General features: G+C 35.7%; 1 protein-coding gene across 5 annotated transcripts; it reads right to left on the reverse strand.

Annotated features, from left to right (window-relative positions):
• Positions 1 to 1,021: 1,021 nt before the first annotated feature.
• On the reverse strand, positions 1,022 to 18,593 carry LOC135598973 (protein HASTY 1-like). 5 transcript variants are annotated; one of them, XM_065093545.1, is made up of 23 exons: positions 18,321 to 18,593; positions 16,841 to 16,921; positions 16,289 to 16,390; positions 15,678 to 15,821; positions 15,511 to 15,591; positions 15,293 to 15,362; positions 15,090 to 15,160; positions 14,818 to 14,981; positions 14,651 to 14,722; positions 14,330 to 14,567; positions 11,810 to 11,872; positions 11,398 to 11,685; positions 9,158 to 9,271; positions 8,900 to 9,026; positions 8,641 to 8,810; positions 8,443 to 8,544; positions 6,554 to 6,657; positions 6,139 to 6,439; positions 5,729 to 5,964; positions 2,755 to 3,252; positions 2,352 to 2,646; positions 2,067 to 2,250; positions 1,022 to 1,447 (listed from the first exon to the last, which is right to left on the reverse strand). In XM_065093545.1, the coding sequence occupies exons 1-23, from the start codon at positions 18,429 to 18,431 to the stop codon at positions 1,368 to 1,370; spliced, it is 3,696 nt and encodes a 1,231-aa protein (XP_064949617.1). In that variant the 5' UTR covers positions 18,432 to 18,593; the 3' UTR covers positions 1,022 to 1,367. The 5 variants fall into 5 exon arrangements, with proteins under 5 accessions (XP_064949617.1, XP_064949619.1, XP_064949618.1 ...); XM_065093547.1 differs by having other exon boundaries at positions 16,841 to 16,898; positions 18,321 to 18,478; XM_065093546.1 differs by lacking the exon at positions 16,841 to 16,921.
• Positions 18,594 to 19,692: the final 1,099 nt, after the last annotated feature.

Genomic DNA, 19,692 nt, shown 5'->3' on the forward strand with positions numbered 1-19,692 from the left:
GCTCTAGAGCTTTCATATGTCACTCATCAGCTCTAGGGTGAATGCCACCATGTTACCCACCATCGCGAACAACACCCGCTCTAATCTTGACGAGTACCATCATACCTTATAAGCCACCTTTCTCCCGAAGCACGATATCATGAAGACAAAGAGCAAGCAGAAAGAGCGATTGAGTTTGTTCATGTAGCCCTCTTGCATTTGTTTGCTCTCCTAACCAACTTGTCGAGGAAGAGGAAGCAATGAACGTCGTAGTGGCGGACAAAGGCAAAGAGGCAAAGGTAGGAGAGGCCAGACGACGTCTCATCCTGCCATTGATGGAGGTCTCAATTTTTTTTTAACTTAAATTATACGTATCATTATATTAATGATTTATTATGAGTTAACATATCATATAAAGAAACTCTAATATCTGTTGACTTAGACTTAACGGGAGAAACTTATATGTTACGTCTTTAAAAATATAGAAATTATTTTAAACATGAATAAATTATAAGAATTTAATAGATCTGTGACCAAAACCACAAAGGTTAAAATAAACCTTAATCATAAATTATATATATTATTATATTAATGATTTATTAAGAGCCAACATACCACGTAAACAGATTCTAACGCTTATTAACTTGAACTTGATTTAAGAAACTTATTTACTATATTTTTTTAAATATAAAAATTATTTTAAATACGAGTAAACCATAAGACTTAAAAAATCCATAACCAAAATCACATGCATTAAAATAAAACTATATATATATATATATATATATATATCCAATCGAAAAGACACTACAGCTTATTATTATTTTTTTGAGGTGTTCTTATTTTCTTTGCACGTATAATCTCCTGAGATAGACATACACAGTGTTGCCAAGAGATTCTCAACAATTAGGTTTAGAAATCTTAGCCTTGCCAATGCCACGTAATGACATAATGAACACAGATGATTTGTGCCAAAGAATCATTTATGCTGTGAATTGCCGCCGCTCATAAGCACAATCAAAATACAAGTGTAGTTTACATGTGCATGTAATATTTATGGATCCCAAACTAGTAAATAGCCAATTGAACTATATAATATTTAGATTATACAGCACCTGAAACATATAAATTAACTCCACAAGGGAAATCCAAACGCAAAGGATAGATATGCCACACAAACCCAAGATAAAGAGACATCTGTTGAACATTATGATACAACCTACTGGGGCCTGATTGAACGAAAACAATTTGATTCTGCTCTTTGGTATCATGAATAGTCGTGCATTTGTTTTTGGCACAACAATTTGTATGTCTTGGTTATAAATCCAAGTCTGAAATTTCTGAACCCATCCTCCAAAAGATTAGAGATCAGAACAGATAAAAGTATCTCAAGTTATTGCCGCTAAGCCAATGGTGTCATCTTCTTCAATGTTAGGTCCAGAAGTTGCGGTTGAACTCCGTGATCTACCTGCAAAATGTAAATAACAAAATGGATTGTAATGAAGTCCACTATCCTCAAGAAAAACTTGCATGATCCAATTTCATTATTTGTACAGGAATCCGAATGTAGGAAAGAAATCAATTGTTACAAGCTGTTATGTTCCCATAACCTGGAAGTCATGGAAAGCATTTAGTGCCACCACAATTAAGCATCATTATAATTTCCATCTTATGTTTTGTTCAGCAGCAGATTATAATCTATACTCTTCAAAGTATGATGTATGATTGGCCTGATTGATCTGATAACACCCATATATGCCGTAACATAAACAGATTTAAGGTTGCAGCACCAAGATGGTTTGATTAAAGCATGCCTTGTTAGTTATTTCTTAGTCTGTTCATTCGTGTTACAGGCTATATCCGATTATCAGCAATTGTTATATCACTGGGTCAAAAGGGCCATATATTTCACATCAATTTGTTGCAACTACTGGCATGTTTTCCAACAAGATACAAGGTTAAAACAGGCATAAGGTGGAAAAGAAAATCCAGAGAGATATGTATGGTTGTAACAGACACCAAAACATCACAAAGAAATGCCACAAGAACCAAAAGAAACAAAAGTGAAAAGGTATGGAGTTTCTCACCTGTCACATTCGTTATGATGTTTGTGCTCTTAAGGGTAGCAAGGGCTCTTAATTTGTTTCCAGTAGCTAACAGAAGCAAGCTCTTAATAAGTTGTTTTTGTTCCTTAGGGCTACTTGTTTTAGCCAGAGCATCCTCAAAAGCGAGCAAATCATCTCTTGTAATAGAAGGGAGGGACAGCAGAACCTATAAACAAATTCACCTCATGATACCAATTGTATTTGGCATGAAAGTTTTGCTTCTTAAAATTATGACTCGACACTAAATCAAAAGGTTTTCAAATTTACCTGTCTAGGTGCAGGATCTCTATCTGCCAGATAGACATATATTTCACGACACAATCCGAGGATATCTGAGCTAGTTACAGCATTTGACTCAAGAGTTAGACCTTTAATTAAAGCAAGGAATAAATCCTTAGCAACAAATTCTCTAAGTTCCACAGTGTTTGTCATGATAGCAAGAAGAATAATAGCTCCGCAGAAAGGGATAGCTTTAGTCACAGCTTCACCATCTGTCCATGCAAAGACATCAATGCCTATTTTCAGCGCATGAAGAGCAAGACCTTTGTGCATCATGAGAAATCTGCAAAACCATGATTATCAGCTCTACAGAAATGCTAACACCAGAAAATCTATTGGGTGTTTTTCTAATGAACAAATTTGAGGCTGTGAGTCTTCCTGGGACTCTTACCCGACCATAGAATTTAAGACAAATGCATTCAATTCTTTAAGTGAGTCTACACGATTAGTAGGTCCAAGATGCTCCAAAGAAGGAAGTCCACTATTAAGAGGTGGTGAAGCTAGAACTGAGAGAAGAGAACACACTTCCCGAGTCAAGTCACGGAGCAACTTTTCTTCCATCACTTCCACCTTCAGCTCCAAACCAGAAAGATTGCCAAAGGTATCAGGAACCTTTGCCCTGCCGTCAAGTAGAAGACTGGACCATGAACAAGCAAGAGCTTGATGACAGTGGAGGAGTAATGGGTGTAAAATGCTCTCTAGCCAAACCTCCCATAAATTTGGCGGACAGAATTTGACCATAGGAATGATGACCAAGTGGATAAGTTGCCGCAGATGTCTAAATTCCATAGATTGGACATTCTCGACTAGAGCTAATGTAACAGAGTGACTCTCAATGCACCGAAAAAATGTATCTCCTGTGGTTGCTGATAGACCTATAACATTGTACCTGCAGTCACTCGAACAAATTGCTAATATTATAGGCATTACCTGCAAAATCTTTCAGGATTGCAAGACATAGCAGCAAACCCAAAGAGAACGAAAAGGAGTGTGCAGGAATTGAAAAGTGCTAATAACTCATGAAGCCCATCCCAAGGTGGAAGATAAACATAACATTGAAAGATATCATTTAACACTAAATTAGCAGATCACAGAGCCAAAACTGAAAAAGATGGATCCTCAAGACCCTAAAAGACAAATGCCAAGACTTTAAATGCTTCATGGAATTTAGAGCAGGAAATATCAGTATGGCCATAGAATCATACACTAAAAAAAGAAAACAAACATCATAAAAACTAAAAAGTTTGATAAACAATTGCAAAAGTGTACACTTCAATCCAAACAATTATCACAACAGCTCCAGCTGTAGCCTTTGCTTTAAACCCCATTTAAGTTAATATTTCCAAGTATAATAACTCACTTTATATTGCATGGAAATGATATTCCAATTTTAAAAAGGCTTCTGTGTATGGTTTTTACAACACTAAAGGTCTCGAAAAAACAGATAATAAAAAGAGAATCATGAACTTTATCATCTTAGGTGCCAAGCATTTAATGGTACCAATTTAATTCAGCATACCAACTTATTCAGATACAATAGGTAGTTCCATACTTATCAGTTATTACCCAATAGCTATCACCTAAATATTGCATTTAATTTATAAACCATCCTATATTATAAGACAAATAAGAATACTTACTCTTTTTTGTCATATAAAGGGTGTCAGACTTCTCAAGTGGTAGAACAAATTTGTTGTAGCACAACATATTTCCATGACTTATACATGTGAACATAACAATATAACCAACAATACGCTAATTTATTGTTCAAGGCGCAGATGCCTTGGTATCCACCTTGGCCCTTTGCTTCCAGGTTCTTGATAATTTACTGGAAATCAATATGCAAGGACCTATGCAAAATCTGATATGTAGGTTTGGTTAAAAAGAGCAAGTTCTCCCCTTTTCCCATGAAGTGCACACTATGTACAACTCACTTTTATGTCTCTAGGAGGATATGCTGACATCAGCCAAGTAGGAGATCACCAATGGTGAGCAAAAATTAAAAAATAGCAAACACTCACCTTCTCTTTCTTTTCTCCTTTCACATTCTCTTCCCCTTCCTATTGTTATCCCATCTTAATCAACAATACAAAAGTAGTCCATGCTATCAAGGTAATAATCAAAGCTTCTTTTTCTATGTTTTAGTTTTAACATTTTTTAGTAAAAATTAAATGATTAGCAAATAAATGGGACAGATTTGTTAATCTAGATCTTCTTATCATAATTTATACTGTCTCCAAAATATTTTGGACTGTTATTATTTCTTGCTAGCTGCCTAAATTACATCCTATGACAAAATAGTGAGGAGCATCCAACCATCCATAACACTCCATAGCTCTAATCAATCTGTTAGAATACTGGCCTAATTTATGGCTCCACAATTCCACTCCATAAAATGTACTTGTATCACCTAAAAGCTAGGTGCTTAACTTTTTGTCCTTTGCTTAACCTAAACAGCAACAATGGCATTTATCACTGAACATTTGAAAAAATAAGATGTTAGTTGTTTTGAATCTAATTTTTTAAGAAAATATATGTTATATTATTTATTTTTATTTTTATTTATCTTCAAGTGGTGTCTGGCTAGTTCGCAATTGGTATTGTGACTAGAATCAGCTGGAATTGGAACAAAAAACAAAGATTTACATTTTTCTTTCAAATCCTTTTTTTGGACTGATATAATTGATATGAGGTTTTGTATCACTGAAAATGTATACTAATGAGTCCTCGAGAATGGGAGCTGTAAAGAACATACCTACTCTGTCTTTCATAAATCCAAACCGAAGCTCTATATTCTGACTACAGTTAGTTCCAACACTAAAAAGAAAACATATCAAACACCATCTACATGTCTTGTTTCCTACAAACACTTTTAGGTCCATCACATTTTATCCCATATTAATCCACAAGTGTGACTATGATGATAGTAATAAAAGATGTTTCCATACACATTTTATCTCATTTATCACGAAATATCTAACAACAGAAATGATTAGCTGAGTTGTTCTCACCTGTTGAGATCACATGTAAAATTATTCACTTTCCTCTCAGATTCTATCTTATGAGTCTTATTTCCTACCTGAACTTCCAAGTTCACATTTTCTCCCTTTTTTAATCAGCAACAACAATGATAACAGGAGTTATTTCCAGACAGTAAGACTAGCTACTCAACATTAATATTATTATACAATCATATCCATTAAAAATATATCAATTTTTTTCATTGTGCATCCCCTGTGCATGTGTCTGTTTGCTTCTATGATACCAGCTCAGCCAAAGATGAAACAAAGCTTGAAGCAAAGGATGATGCAAAGAAATTATATACCCAAATGAATTATGGATAAGCAGAATAATGGCATCCTTACCCACTATCCCTGATTCCTTTTAACCAATTTCTTATGTCGTTTTCACTTGACTCTCCTTCCCTCAATGTGTCAGTCTGGGGTCCATCTGCAGAAGTGGACAGACCTTTGAACAATTTATTGCTTTCACCAAGAAGGCTAGCCTGCTCGACATGATTCATAGCCTTTGCTGCACTGATTTCGCTCGTCAAAGTTTGAGTTATGGGTTGAGACCAAAGAGAATGTATGGAACGAATCAGCTGTAGACGAACAAAAAGATAGTGCAACTGATTACATATACAAAGTGGTCATAAAAGAACAAAATAATTCTGGTGCACCATTGAAGTTTGTGTCTACCTTGATCTAATTTGCAACATGTTCTTTAAACTAGCACGAGGATATAGGAATAATCAAGCTTCAGTTAATCCACTCACCCTTAAGAGAGGGGGCAGCATCCATGATAAATGAGAAGACATAGGATGTGGTTGAGTGGAAACATCAGTGACTACTGAACTTCCTTGTAGATTCAGGACAGACTTTTTGATTCCACTTCTTTTCAGTGCCTTCTCAAAGAATGTTACAGTATGGTAAATTGACCACATAAATTGAGGATCAGAACATAATCGAGTTAGACCAGCAGGGTCGGATAGAAAAGCATTTTGCCACTCTGACTGTGTCCATTGCTTGCTTAATGGTTCAAGTAACCAAGCTAACACTTCCTGTTGCTGTTGAATTCTGAACATGGAATGACATTTTAAATATTTTCTTCATGCCACTTGCCAAAAAAAAAAAGCCACAAGAACTATAAGTGGCTGATGAGGCAAACCTAAAGTAAGAATGAGACATTACCCAGCAGAAGATGCCATGATAAGAAATGCTTCACCTAAAAGATTATGCTCACCACGAAGTAAGTGACCTTCTCCTTGTAGATAAGCCATGGTGTCCGCAATACCCTGCGATATTAGAAATATAATTCATGCCTAATCACCCAAAATCCTTCTATCAATTCTAGATGTACAGAAACTTCATTCCATTTTTTGTTTAATCTTTGCCTAAATGATTCATTAAACAATTATATAAGTATCACAAACCTGAAAAATAGAGAAGGGGTTGATAATTAACATGGCTATGGTTTTGAAAGTGGGCAGGCCTTGGAGCAGTGATGTTGCTCCAGAAAGGAGTCGGTACTATGTGTTTAAATCTATAAAATAACCTCTTTGTTGCAACCTGCATATATCTGACGTTCCACAGGCTCAGCTATGGTGAAAGCCTTAATTACCAAATCATCATTTTTTCAAAAATAATTAAGCATTATAAACTTCATTAATGTTAATAATATGTACACCTATGCTGTACCCTAATCTGTAGACTCAAATATTCAATAGCAACAACAAATAATATATACTATGATTAAGGAAGTCATGTTGCAGAAACCTTCGTGTATATTGTCAAGCTAGCTCTGAGAATAAAATGCTCTTTTTTTAATGTCCCTTTACTGAAACTACTGTGGAGCCTTTGGTGCATTCTTTAACATTCATACAACTGCTCGCTTGTTTAATCAGGAAGTCAAATGATTCTTAGACAATTATGCAGGAAGGAGTGTGACCAATGGCTCCAAGAAATGCCTTTAGGCTGCAGCTTAATATTTCCCATGGGCAGAAAAGAACAATAAATTTTTTAGAGAAATTAAATCTTCAGAATTTGCCATTATAAGCACTTTAAGGAGGTGATTCAAATAAATACCTTGATAAAATCTTGTTGAACAATGGGGATTAATTTGGATTCCTTATGTATTGTTAAAGAAGTTGGACCAATCAGCACAATGATTGGACACCTATGTTGCACCTATATGACTTCTCTAGGAATCTTGATGAATAATTTACAAATTCCATTGCAGTATTATCATAGTTGATGCTGCATTGATCAAGATACTCAAGTGGGAGAAATTCCCTAATGCAAAACTTGTCAACTGACCACAATTTTTTTTTACTGAAACTGTGATGAACTGATAAATGAGCTCTCCTGACAATATAATTTGTCCCTGATTTCTGAAGCCTGGTGGTATATTGTGTTGGGAATTCATTTTGCAACATAACTTAAATTTGGAGTATTGGAGCAAGCATACATCTGTCAATTTGGAAAAGAGCTCATTGTTCTACACTTCTACTTTACTACCAACTACCAAGGTTTGTACTTCGCAACTGTTAAAATAATTTTCTTTTTCAGACTTCAAAAAATGATGAATTGTCACTCCTGACTCCTGAAAATCTAGGGGAGTGTATAAAGAACTTTTTATCATTTAACTCTGAGACACAAGTATACTTCCCCTAAATAAATACATCTAAAGCACATTTCTAGATCCAAGTCCAATTTAACTAAAAATTATAGAGTTCCCAAAGAAGCAGATATGAAGACATTCATTATACCATATTCTACAATGTACAAAGAAAATAAACCTCATAATTAAATAAAATAATCCTCTACCCAAAAAATAGTAATTTTTTAAACCAAAATGGTGTCCTCTAAGCAAATGCCACATAATGGCAGGGAAGGCAACAGAAGGAATCCAGACTAGGTTAAAGACATTATATCTTTCTCTTGCAAATAGCATATACCCAAGAGCATATGCTATTTCATCATAAATGCAATTAATATAGCAAATATTTTATATGTAATGCATAAAGGCATGCATCCTATAAAAATTTCCATTCAGGAGAGGTTAACACTATTAAATGAACCTTCATATGAGGAAGAAGACTTCTTTCTGCAGCTTTTGCAATGCGTATAAATGATGTACAAATTTGCAATCTAGCATGACGAGCATTATTAAAAGAAGGATCCTGCAAAAGAAGGTCCAAATAATTCAGAGGTATAATAATGAGAATATAATTGAATTTCACAATATTTCTGTCAGAAACATAGATTTTAAACATAACCTTGATCACAATAGGAAGTGATGTCAAAAGCCCAAAAAGTTTATTCACAACATTCGCAACTGAATCAGGATAGTATTTGAGAAAAGGCCCCATCGCATCCAAATATCTACCAAGGATTACTGCAAGTGCTGGTTCGGTCCAGCTTAAAGAAAGGAACCATTGAAGGACACCTGAAAACATCAAAGCCAGGGTATTTTAGCAGGCAGGAATAACAATTAAAATATACAAGCCCACAATACTATCAGAGTTAAAAAACAACCTTCAAAAATTGTGCATAACTGGAACTTGGACTCAGCAGCGCTATTTAAAAATTCAGCTGAACCATCAAAAATTGCACCAACAACTGTTTCAAGTCCCAGTTGCATACTTTCTATTAAGGCTACATCCTGAGGTTCAAACACAATAACAAAGTTCTCCATTTACTTTTGGATATTAGGAATAAATTAATTTTATAACAAATGATGGAAGATAATTGGAATTTAGCAACTTAGTTCTCCATAGAAGTTAAGCATAAAACCTGCGCAGACACTGAAGCATGGACATAACTCTTGAGTATCAGGTTAATTCTCTCCGAAACTCTTGTTGCAGCTACCAGTGGCTTTTGAACAGCAACAAGTCTGATGAGCTCCAGCTGGGACATTCAGTGCAGGACAAGATTGTCAAAAAGATCTTAGACTAATCAAACACAATAAGATTTCTAAACTGTTATTCTGAACAAAGTTTAATAGTAAGGATAAGTAGGTAGTATTTGCTTTCAGTTTTTTGCATTACTGAAACCATGTGATCTAACAAAATACAACCCATGAGTCAGAATATTACAAGTTGTGGCTCACATGCTAACCAAGGCTTTATGACAGACCACGAATTAACACTCCCAATTTAAATGGTTATGATGATCAGCTAGTTACTAGACAGTGAATCTTAAGAGTACAAGTGAAAAAAAGTTAAATCTCAATTGCACGTCATAGCATCCCAAGTTACAAACTCACAATGGAACAAAGAGAATATGTGAAACTGAACAGAATTTGAGAGCTCTATTGCACTAACTTCTTGAATTTACATCTGTGAAGTGGAGGTTATTAAACAGTGATTTAAAAAGTGCTAGGCGCCAAGGTCCACAAACGCCCGAGGCGCTAGGCGCTCGCCCGAGCGAAGCGAGGCGCTAAATTATAAAAATATATAATATAATTATAAAAATATATAATATAATTATTTAAAATTATCTAAATTATAAAAATATATAATATAATTATAACAATAATTTCAAATAAATAAAAATTAACAACATTAAAATCAAAATAATATATTATTAATCTATTAACAGAAAATTAATCATTTCAAAATTCAAATAAACTTAATATTAAGAGTATACTGAGCCTGATGGAGAAACGAGGAAGCGGCGGCAGCGGCGGCAGTAGCGGCGAGCGGCGGCAGCAGTAGCGGGAAAGGGAAAGGGAGCGGAAGGCGCGAGCAGCGGGAAGGCTCGCAGGAGGGCTCGCAGGAGGCGAGAGGGCTCGTGGGAGGCGCGAGCAGCGGGAGGGCTCGCGAGAGGCGTGAGCAGCGGGAGGGCTTGAGGGAGGCGCGAGCAGCGGGAAGGCTCGCGGGAGGGCTCGCAGGAGATGCGAGAAGCGATAGGGCTCACGGGAGGCGCGAGCAGCGGGAGGGCTCGCAGGAGGCGCGAGCAGCGAGAGGGCTCGCGGGAGGCGCGAGCAGCGGGAAGGCTCGCGGGAGGCGCGAGCAGCGACAGCAGCGAGCAGCGGGAGCAACGGCAGCGAGCGACGAGATCGCGATCGGGATCGGGATCGGGATCGAGAGCGGCAACGACAGCAGGTTAGTGTTGGGTTAGGGTTAGGGTTGGGGTTATATCGGTTTAGTTGGTTCGATTGAACCAACTAACAACCGAACCAGGACCGAACCAGACCTAAAATTCTGGTTCGGTCGCCTTGGTTTACCCAGGCGCTCGCCCGAAGCGCCCAGCGCCTGGGCTCGGGCGAGCGCCCAGGCGGCGCTTGTTTGAAGCGCGCCGCCTGGGACATTAGCGAGGCGCTCGGGCCTCGCCTCGCCTCGCCCGAGCGCCTAGGCGAGCGCCCAAGCGCCTTTTGCAATCACTGTTATTAAGTTCCCAAGATAATACTTATCTCTTGCTTTTTAATAAGTACTAGTCTTCTTATGCTTATCAAGCAGTTCCACCATTCAGTGGTTTGCAACCCATATAAGAAATAAAGAACTTGATGCATCAAGTAACTTGTATCTTGTCCAATACTTAGCGACTCATGCAAAGAAATGACAGTTATGAAATAGGCCTCCAACTCACAAATAAGCTGTCAGGGTCTAGCAAAGGTCAGCTTTCATAACTAAATTACAGCTGACAGAAAAAAAAAGGACATGATAAATGTCCATCCAACAACTATTTTAACAAAATTGAGATACAAATGAACATAAAACTGACCAAATATTTGAAAAGTTTCCTAAGCAAATAAAAGGAGCCGAGTAGATGAAAAAGATTGATCAAGTTGGTAACAAATGTCATCCACAATTGTTGCTACACCGGAGCATATGCAACAATTATATATTAATTTATTAAAGAATATGGCATAGCTATGTCCAATCAGGATATTGACAAAATACAATCCAAATTTCCATGAACATTAAATTCTATGAAAAAAGTTATTCACTTCCATATAGTTAGGAAAACAACACAGGCATGAAAGGATGTTACATAATGCACCACATTAATTGAATCAGAAAAAGTCTTACCAGCCTAGAGCGGTATTGGCTGAAGTCAGTTCTTGAATCAAACTCATCATCCCAAAGTTCAACTGCTTTAGATGTTGATATGTTGGTTGCAGAAGGATTTTTCTTTAACATTCTCTGGAAAGAAATATCCAAGATAGCTGCACAAATGTCATCATTGATGAAAGCTGACACCCCTTTCTTTTCTTTTTCTGTAGGTCTGGAAGAAACTTCAGAGTTACCAACAGCAGAATTGTCCCCACCAATCTGTCCACCGCCTTTCACCTTTGATACAGGTTCTCTCATTATTGCCTGTTAGCATCACAGGACAAGTTATATCCCAACCTAGTTATGCACACACCAATATGAAATAATGATATCAACTTATATCTGACACTGTAGGTAAAAATAATTCTGGGCAAGAACTAATACATACAAGCCAAAAGAGCAAAGATTGGAAGTGGAGGCCAAACTTTACATGTTGGTAGTACTCCACCATCTGCAAAGAGAATATATGGAATTAATGCATAACTAACCAAAGCAACAAAAAATCAAGAGAACTTATAACAAAGGCACTATGCATCCCATCAAGATGCAAATTGTCATGCTAAAACACAGTATTGGAAGGTGAAACGATCGCTAACCATTTGCAAAGAACAAAAACCTCAATAGAGATATGTAATGGGACATACAATGTTGAAGAATAATTCGCTGCCCTAATTTCATCAAAAAGGGAAGTTTACATTTTAAAGGGAAGATGGAGGAATTGAAAAATGTCACACGTTCAAAAAGTATTTCAAAAAACAAAGTGTTAGACTCTAAATTGGTTGGTTGAACTGCAACAAGAACAGCAGTTTCTCCAATCGAGGCAAAAGGAAGGTTCTACCTGTGAATGAATAATTGGATATAATTGGAATTTACCAGGCACCTAAAAACTTCTAAATAATAATTCAATAAAGTCAAGATTAGAAATTATAGATCATACAACATATAACTTAATATATTGTGCTAGCCACATCTGGTAAATAAAGTAAGAGAACAGAACTTTTTCTTCTGTAGGACTAAAAGTTAACTGAGAATTATGTAAAACATAAGCATATACCAGGACTCTTTAACCACTAAAATATAATGCACTATGACAAGTAGCATGTACAAAAAGGTGCGCTACTGTGGAGGAGATCAGATGAATAGGAAACTGCAAAATACATTTTGTTTTCAAGATGAAACTTTTGAAGATGCCTGTTGCTATATTTTTACAAGTAAAAACACACTCTTGAATGCATCTTTAAAAAATAAGTTTATTATGTATACACAGACAAAGAAGCATATTCAGGGTATCAGACCGTAAGCATCTAAAAATGTTGAAAAATGATACATGTAAAGCTGACTGCACTTGAAATTCAAACTGTGTTAAAGGATCTGTTAAATGGTCAATGGAAATTGGAAACTGGAAACTGGAAACTGGAAATTGGAAGAACATGGGTGTCAGGCAAAGTGTACACCGAAAATAAAATTTTGTAGCTAGGTGGAGGGTTCTAACAAAATTACCAAGCTTTCAAACCAAAACATTTAATCTTTCAGTATCAATGTGATGTCTGACATCTAATTTCTAATGCTGTAAGGTACGAAACCTTATATTCATCTAGCTTTCAGATGGCCAAAATTAAAATCTATAAAATTTCATATCTACGACCGCATAACCACTTCCAGTTAAGTACATGAGTTAAACCAAGAAGCCATGAAAATTGCTAATACGCGAGTGTAAAAATACAGAAAGAGAGTCAACCATTATTCTTAACAAGATCATACGTATAGAACTACTTAATGCATCACTCAAGGTTGCCTATCAGTTAATAAGAGCCAAGCGCATGTAGCACTAAACACTTAAACCATAAAACCCCATGAAAAATATTTATGTCAAATACTACATAAATAGCCAAAATGAGCAAGCTTATTTCTTGTGGATTATATCTATGCATATATGTCTATGAGTATGGATATATGAATATGATACATGTATGTCTATAAGTACATGCAACTTGCAAGTATGTTTTGGACCAGGAATATAGACACACAGAGGTTAAACATTATCTAATTATGGGATAAGTTTATTTATAATAATAGTCAATATAATGAAACTAAAGCATGTGATAATTACTATCAACGCAGGGGCCTATGTGACACAAGAATGATTCAAGTTAGGCCACAGATCACATTTAGATGACTAAGCTTCTGAGATGTACAGATTTGTTTGCATAGATACCATTTTGTGTTACAATTAGACAGGATGGAATAGGATTCTAAAGTTGTGTTATTTTGTATGGGTCCTAATTTTTAACACATATTGTAACTCGAGGGTGTTATAAAAAATCCATAACTCCACATTACTTTTACATGCAAAATCAATATTAGCCAAAAAATCACATGTTGTGCTGTGTCAAAAATGACTGATATCATATACAAATAAGTCTCTCCTAAGATGAAATTTGTGTGCGTCTGACTGAAGCACATTGCTTTACATAGCTTTTCTCATCTTCATTATTTATAATTTCCTTATTTCCAGTTGCAATGACAACCTAGAATAAGTAGGAAAATCAAAAAAGTCTAGGAGGATGAGGTTGATCCAATTACTATTATTTTTTATTCTATCATCTATCCCTTGAATCATTGATCAACCATTTCTCTTAAACCCTATGTCCATCTTTCTGGCCTTCAAATATTCCTACACTATTATCCAAGGTGATCCTTCAACCATTTTAAAATTCTTGGGCACTAGCTCAAGAAAGACAGTTTCAGTCTCATCATAGAATAAGCTGAACCTAAAATTATGCAGAAATGGAAAAATAAAATGAACATAGCTTCATTTGAAGCAAATAAATTTTTTCTGTAAAAGTTGTTAAAAGAACAGCTCTCAATGATGCAGGTCTTGTAAGATCTCAGACATCCTTGGTTTCACCTGCTGAAGAAATTGAGTTGTTGTTGTTCCATCCCCGGTAATACATTGCATGTTGGAAGAAGCCAAAGTTACCATGCACTCACATATACATTCGACAAACTCAAACTCGGTTTCATCAATTGCAGTAAAATTTGACCTAGATCTGCTCAGGAATTCTCTAGACACATTCATTAAAATCTGGAAGATCATCGTCATTGCAGAATCAAACTCCACAGCTGTAGCATCAGTAGGTCTTTTCCTGTTTGCACAAAACAAGGTTCAACAAGGATTTCAACCACAAAACTGAAATAGGTTTCACTTCCTATATACAAACAATCATACCTTTGACAGATGAATTTAAAAAACTCACAAGCATGGAGGCGAAATTCATTATACTGCAGTAAGGACCCACATCTGTCGAAAAGAAATGATTAATGTCCTCACAGGATATCTATTAATTTTGCATTTTGCTAACCAAGAGATGTATCAGATAATAATTAATAACATACCCGTGAATCAAACCATATTTAGCAAGATCAGGCACAGGAGCCCATTCAGCATATGCATTTACAGCATTCAGAGAAGCTATTACAGTAGATGCATGCTGTTTTGCTGCATCCAACTGTTGTCCTGCAAACTCACTCAAAGCAGCCCCGAAATGTTTTTCAAGCAACTGAAATGAGGCATCATGTACCTACTTAATTGTGTATCCATTGTGCAAACACTTCATCGAACCAAAACAATCAAGTTTTCCAAAAGTATTGAGGCACAACAAACTTACAGAATATAGAAGTGGAAAAATTTCAGTCAATGATTCAGTAAGCCCACGCAAGAGTACTCTTCGCCTGTCACCTGTTAGAAACTCAGAATTAGAACAAACCAGGCAAGAAAAGATGTTACTTTTCATTTTAACATTGTTTCATATTAGCTAGAAAGAGAAAACTTGACTATGGAAAATCTACCCAAGAGAAAACCCATAGCAACCTTCTAAGTCCTCATTATGAACTGTTATGTCTTCAGGAAGCCACCTCAGCACCATAGCAACTAACTCAGCCTGACATCATACAGAAAAATATACAAATTGTTGATTGTAAAGATGGTAATATGCAGTTTAAAAAGAAAAGGATGGTACCGTACACACTACACAATCAACATGACTAAATGATAAGAGGAGTAAAATTAAAAGTGGGTTATTAGGTTACCTCAATAGGACCTTTGATCGATAGAGAAACCAAAGTTGGTAGAAGCTCATGCCATAATGCTACTCCTTCTCTTCGAACAACCTTGTGCCAAAATAAAGGCAATTATATTATAATCTGCATAATGATCCATATAAAATTCACAACAAATGACCAAGCAACACAAGCACCTCAGCAACTAAAGCAGCCGTCTGACTCTTCAGCGCCCATTCCTCATGAGGATTTACCACCTCTGATACTATATTGATTGTGAGGTTTGCAAATTCTCTCCTTTCTGTAATGTTAAACTCATCCCATCTAAATCGAACCAAATGCTACAATAATACATGAAAATCAAGATAAGGACATATTGTTATTGTACATCATATTAAGGATTTGAATTTCAGCCGAAAACCAATTTCAGCAACCAGTCAGACCATATCACGTCCCAGTATATATGGCAGCATACTTACTTGTACAAACCAGTATCATAAAAGAAAATTATCAATAGAAAAATTAAATATCCACTAGTATAGATAACTGTATATGTATATGTATCTGTAAATAACTACCACCATGACTAAATTAAATATCATTTGCTTAAACTTAAGGCATACCATTAGATTGATATGATAAAATAGACTATTAGTTTCCCTTTGAAAAAAGAATGTACTTTTATAATTAGATACTCAACAATGATAATGTTGATGTTTACCATGTTAAAGATTATTCCAGTTATTGAAAAATTCTCATGTAGCATGTTAGATGAAGGATAAAAAAAAGATGCTCTATGTGAACAAACCTGCAATAACTTGAACCCATGTAGCCGGATCTCTGATGGCCAATTCCTCTGAACTAGAATCAGAGATGTGCTTGCCAAAGTTCGAATGTCACCACTCTTAACCTGCATAGCATATTAATGTAAATATATGAACATCACAAACGTCTAAGATCAGATATGTTGGAGCTCCTACCTAGACATTGATTTCAGTCACATGCACAAAAAAGATACAGTTTTGACAATGAAATGGAGTTCAACTGGTAAATGGTTGCAGATAATGGAAATCACGGATTGCAATATCCTATCACTATAAAGTATAAACTAACTTCTTAGACTAAAAATTCCACTGCCTGTCAAAGTATTAAACTTTAGAGCACATGTCATATTAGATCAAACATAAAAGTAGCCATTTTCAATGCTTCCAGTATACATCTTAGCAACATTGTGCATTGATCTGCAACTGTCAAGTTTCCTTAAACAACTGACACATTGTCAAATCTCCATTTTGATGATAATCAACTTGAGTTACAAAAGTTCAAATTAATACTGATGAAAACTCCAGAATCATAACACCTGAAAGTCAAGCATGGTTATGTGATCAACGAACCAAGGGGACCAGGTTCCGTTAGTCCTGAAACAATCATCCAATCTGCTCTGTGAGAAACAAAGTATCTATTTGAATAAAAAGAAGTTTTAAAACTATCTTAAAGAACTTAGCCACAAGTAAAATCCAAAACTACAAAAATACTTATGCCTTCACATGTAGATATTGCAATGCTACAAACTAAAGGCCCAATTTTTTTTCTAGATTTATATAGAATAAAGAACAGAGTTAACCTGCTAACAAATCAAGGTTCTAATGTGCAACGATGAAGGTTTACAGCCTATAAAAAATCAGCACAAATAGAAGTTCCAAATATCTCAACTACTTAGATCCTTTTTTTTTTTTTAATCTAACATTTAAGCTACACACTCCATTACCATGCCTTTTTGAATACACAAAACCACCAAAATAGAAAATGAAAATAGAACCTTATTAATAACATATGAGAGCATTTTTTTATCACAGTAATGGAAATGTAAGTTTGCACCAACTTAAGACAGATTTTTTGTATCTTTTTTTGTGAATCACTGTTAAAAGATAACATTTACAATCTTTTCAGCATATTTGACAGAGCCAGTCTCTAGTTTTATTTTAATCATATTTAATGTCATTTCTCTGAATTTCGTACCAAGGAACCTCTTTTAAGCTTTCACAGTACATGATCATATCAATTCTGAGTAATAGCATCTAGTACAAACTTGACATACATTTCTGCAACTTTAGCAGCAATCTGTCATCCTTTATATTTCAATCTTATTCCTCCTTTTTCACACCTTTTGCCACCCCGTTTGTTTCAGGATTGACCTAACAATCTGCAAATTGTGTTATTTCCTGAGCTAATTATTGGGCTCACTCAGGGGTCATTCGAATATGCCATACTACAAGCGTAAACCAAGAGCAATCCAGTGGATCACAATGGGAAGAAAATTTTAGGAAGACCACTCTGGAAGAAGAACAGCAATCTTTTACAATATGCCATAACATTTACAATCTTTTCAGCATATTTGACGGAGCCAGTCTCTAGTTTTATTTTAATCATATTTAATGTCATTTATCTGAATTTCCTGCCAAGGAACCTCTTTTAAGCTTTCACGGCCTATGATCACACCAATTCTGAGTAATAGCAACTAGTAAAAACTTGACATACATTTCCGCAACTTTAGCAGCAATCTGTCATCCTTTATATTTCAATGTTATTCCCCCTTTTGCCACCCCGTTTCTTTCAGTATTGACCTAACAATCTGCAAATTGTGTTATTTCCTAACCTAATTATTGGGCTCACTCAGGGGTTGTTCGAATATGCCATACTACAAGCATAAACCAAGAGCAATCCAGTGGATCGCAACGGGAAGAAAATTTTAGGAAGACCACTCTGGAAGAAGAACAGCAACCGTGACTGATCAAATTCAAGAAAAGGACGTTGCGTAGCGTGAGTTCAGAAATGCTGACGGATTCCAGGTAGTCGACGGCCGCCTTCCGGGCGTCGGGGGGAGAGCCCCAATCCAGTGCGGCGGCGATGGCTTGGGCCACCGTAGTGGCTGTGCCGCTGCAGTCGTCCATGCCGGAGTTCGAGATTTTTCCTAGACCAGAAATTAGGGTTTCGGAACCCGATCAGATCGCAGGTAGCAACGCACCAATTAGGGTTTGGCGGAAGTGGAATCGAGAAAAGAAGACGACGCTTCCCGTTCGAGGGAGAGAGAGCAAAGAGGGGAAAGAGTGGCGGTGCTTCGGGCATTTAATTTTATTTATATTTACAGGTAAATTTATTAGCTGATTTTTCTTATTGTTTTCCTTGGGCGAGAAGGTGGGATTAGATAAAGGTTATATTTCTTTGTTGGGTAAAAAAAGAAAAATACTTTATTTTCTTGAATACACTAATTATTTTTACATATATATCCTATCAAGGCTTCAAAATAACGGAATAACCCTGTACACTCTAATGAATGCCCCTCTCACACAGTACACCCCTCAGTCAACCTCCATAGACTAAATACCATTAATCAGGATTATTAAGATACATAAATATCAATTAGAATTCAGAAATATATAACAACTATTATTAATAATAAGTGTATACATATGTAAAAGAATTGGGGTGATTTATTCAGAAAAGTTCCATCTTTTACTGGGAAGCATCCCACCTTTTTTTTTCTTTAATGACTAAAAAGCATCTGAATCGGTGCAGCGAACCTATCAATACCTCACATGAGATCGGTTCATCTCCTCAAGGGTAATTGAATAAAGGTTGTTTAACTCTTGTCTCTTCCGAATGTAATCGTAAATGATAACTCTGTGTGATGGAGCCCTCTCCATCGTCTTCTAGTCTGTTTTTGAGCGGAGTCATCTACTATGCATTTTATTGATGATACGTATGTTTTTCTTAATGCATGTTTATCATATTATTATTTTTATATTATCTAAACCTAAATAATTAGAGAAAAAATAAAAATAATTATCATATGAGAATTTTACTGTGACTGATCTTAGACTAGAGAAGAGAAGAAAAATTGATGAAGAAAAAAAGGGTGGTATTCGAGGATTTTGTACCAATTCATCATCACCCTTGGAATTAACTTTTTTTTAAAACAAGTATTTTAACCCAAGATTGAATGATAAATTTGTTAATCTAGAATTTATGAAAATTCTAACATATTTGTCTTATCTTAACTATAATATTTTATGTAAAATTTTGATTTGGGTAAAACTTAATTATTTGAAAACTAGATTCTTATTTATTTCTTTGTATAAAATTTACATTTGAGAGAAAAAAAATTTATTATAAACTAAACTCTTAGATCTTTCTTTCAATATCTTATTTAGT

The sequence above is a fragment of the Musa acuminata genome, chromosome BXJ2-1, assembly GCF_036884655.1.
Source record: "Musa acuminata AAA Group cultivar baxijiao chromosome BXJ2-1, Cavendish_Baxijiao_AAA, whole genome shotgun sequence".
Lineage (NCBI taxonomy): Eukaryota > Viridiplantae > Streptophyta > Magnoliopsida > Zingiberales > Musaceae > Musa > Musa acuminata.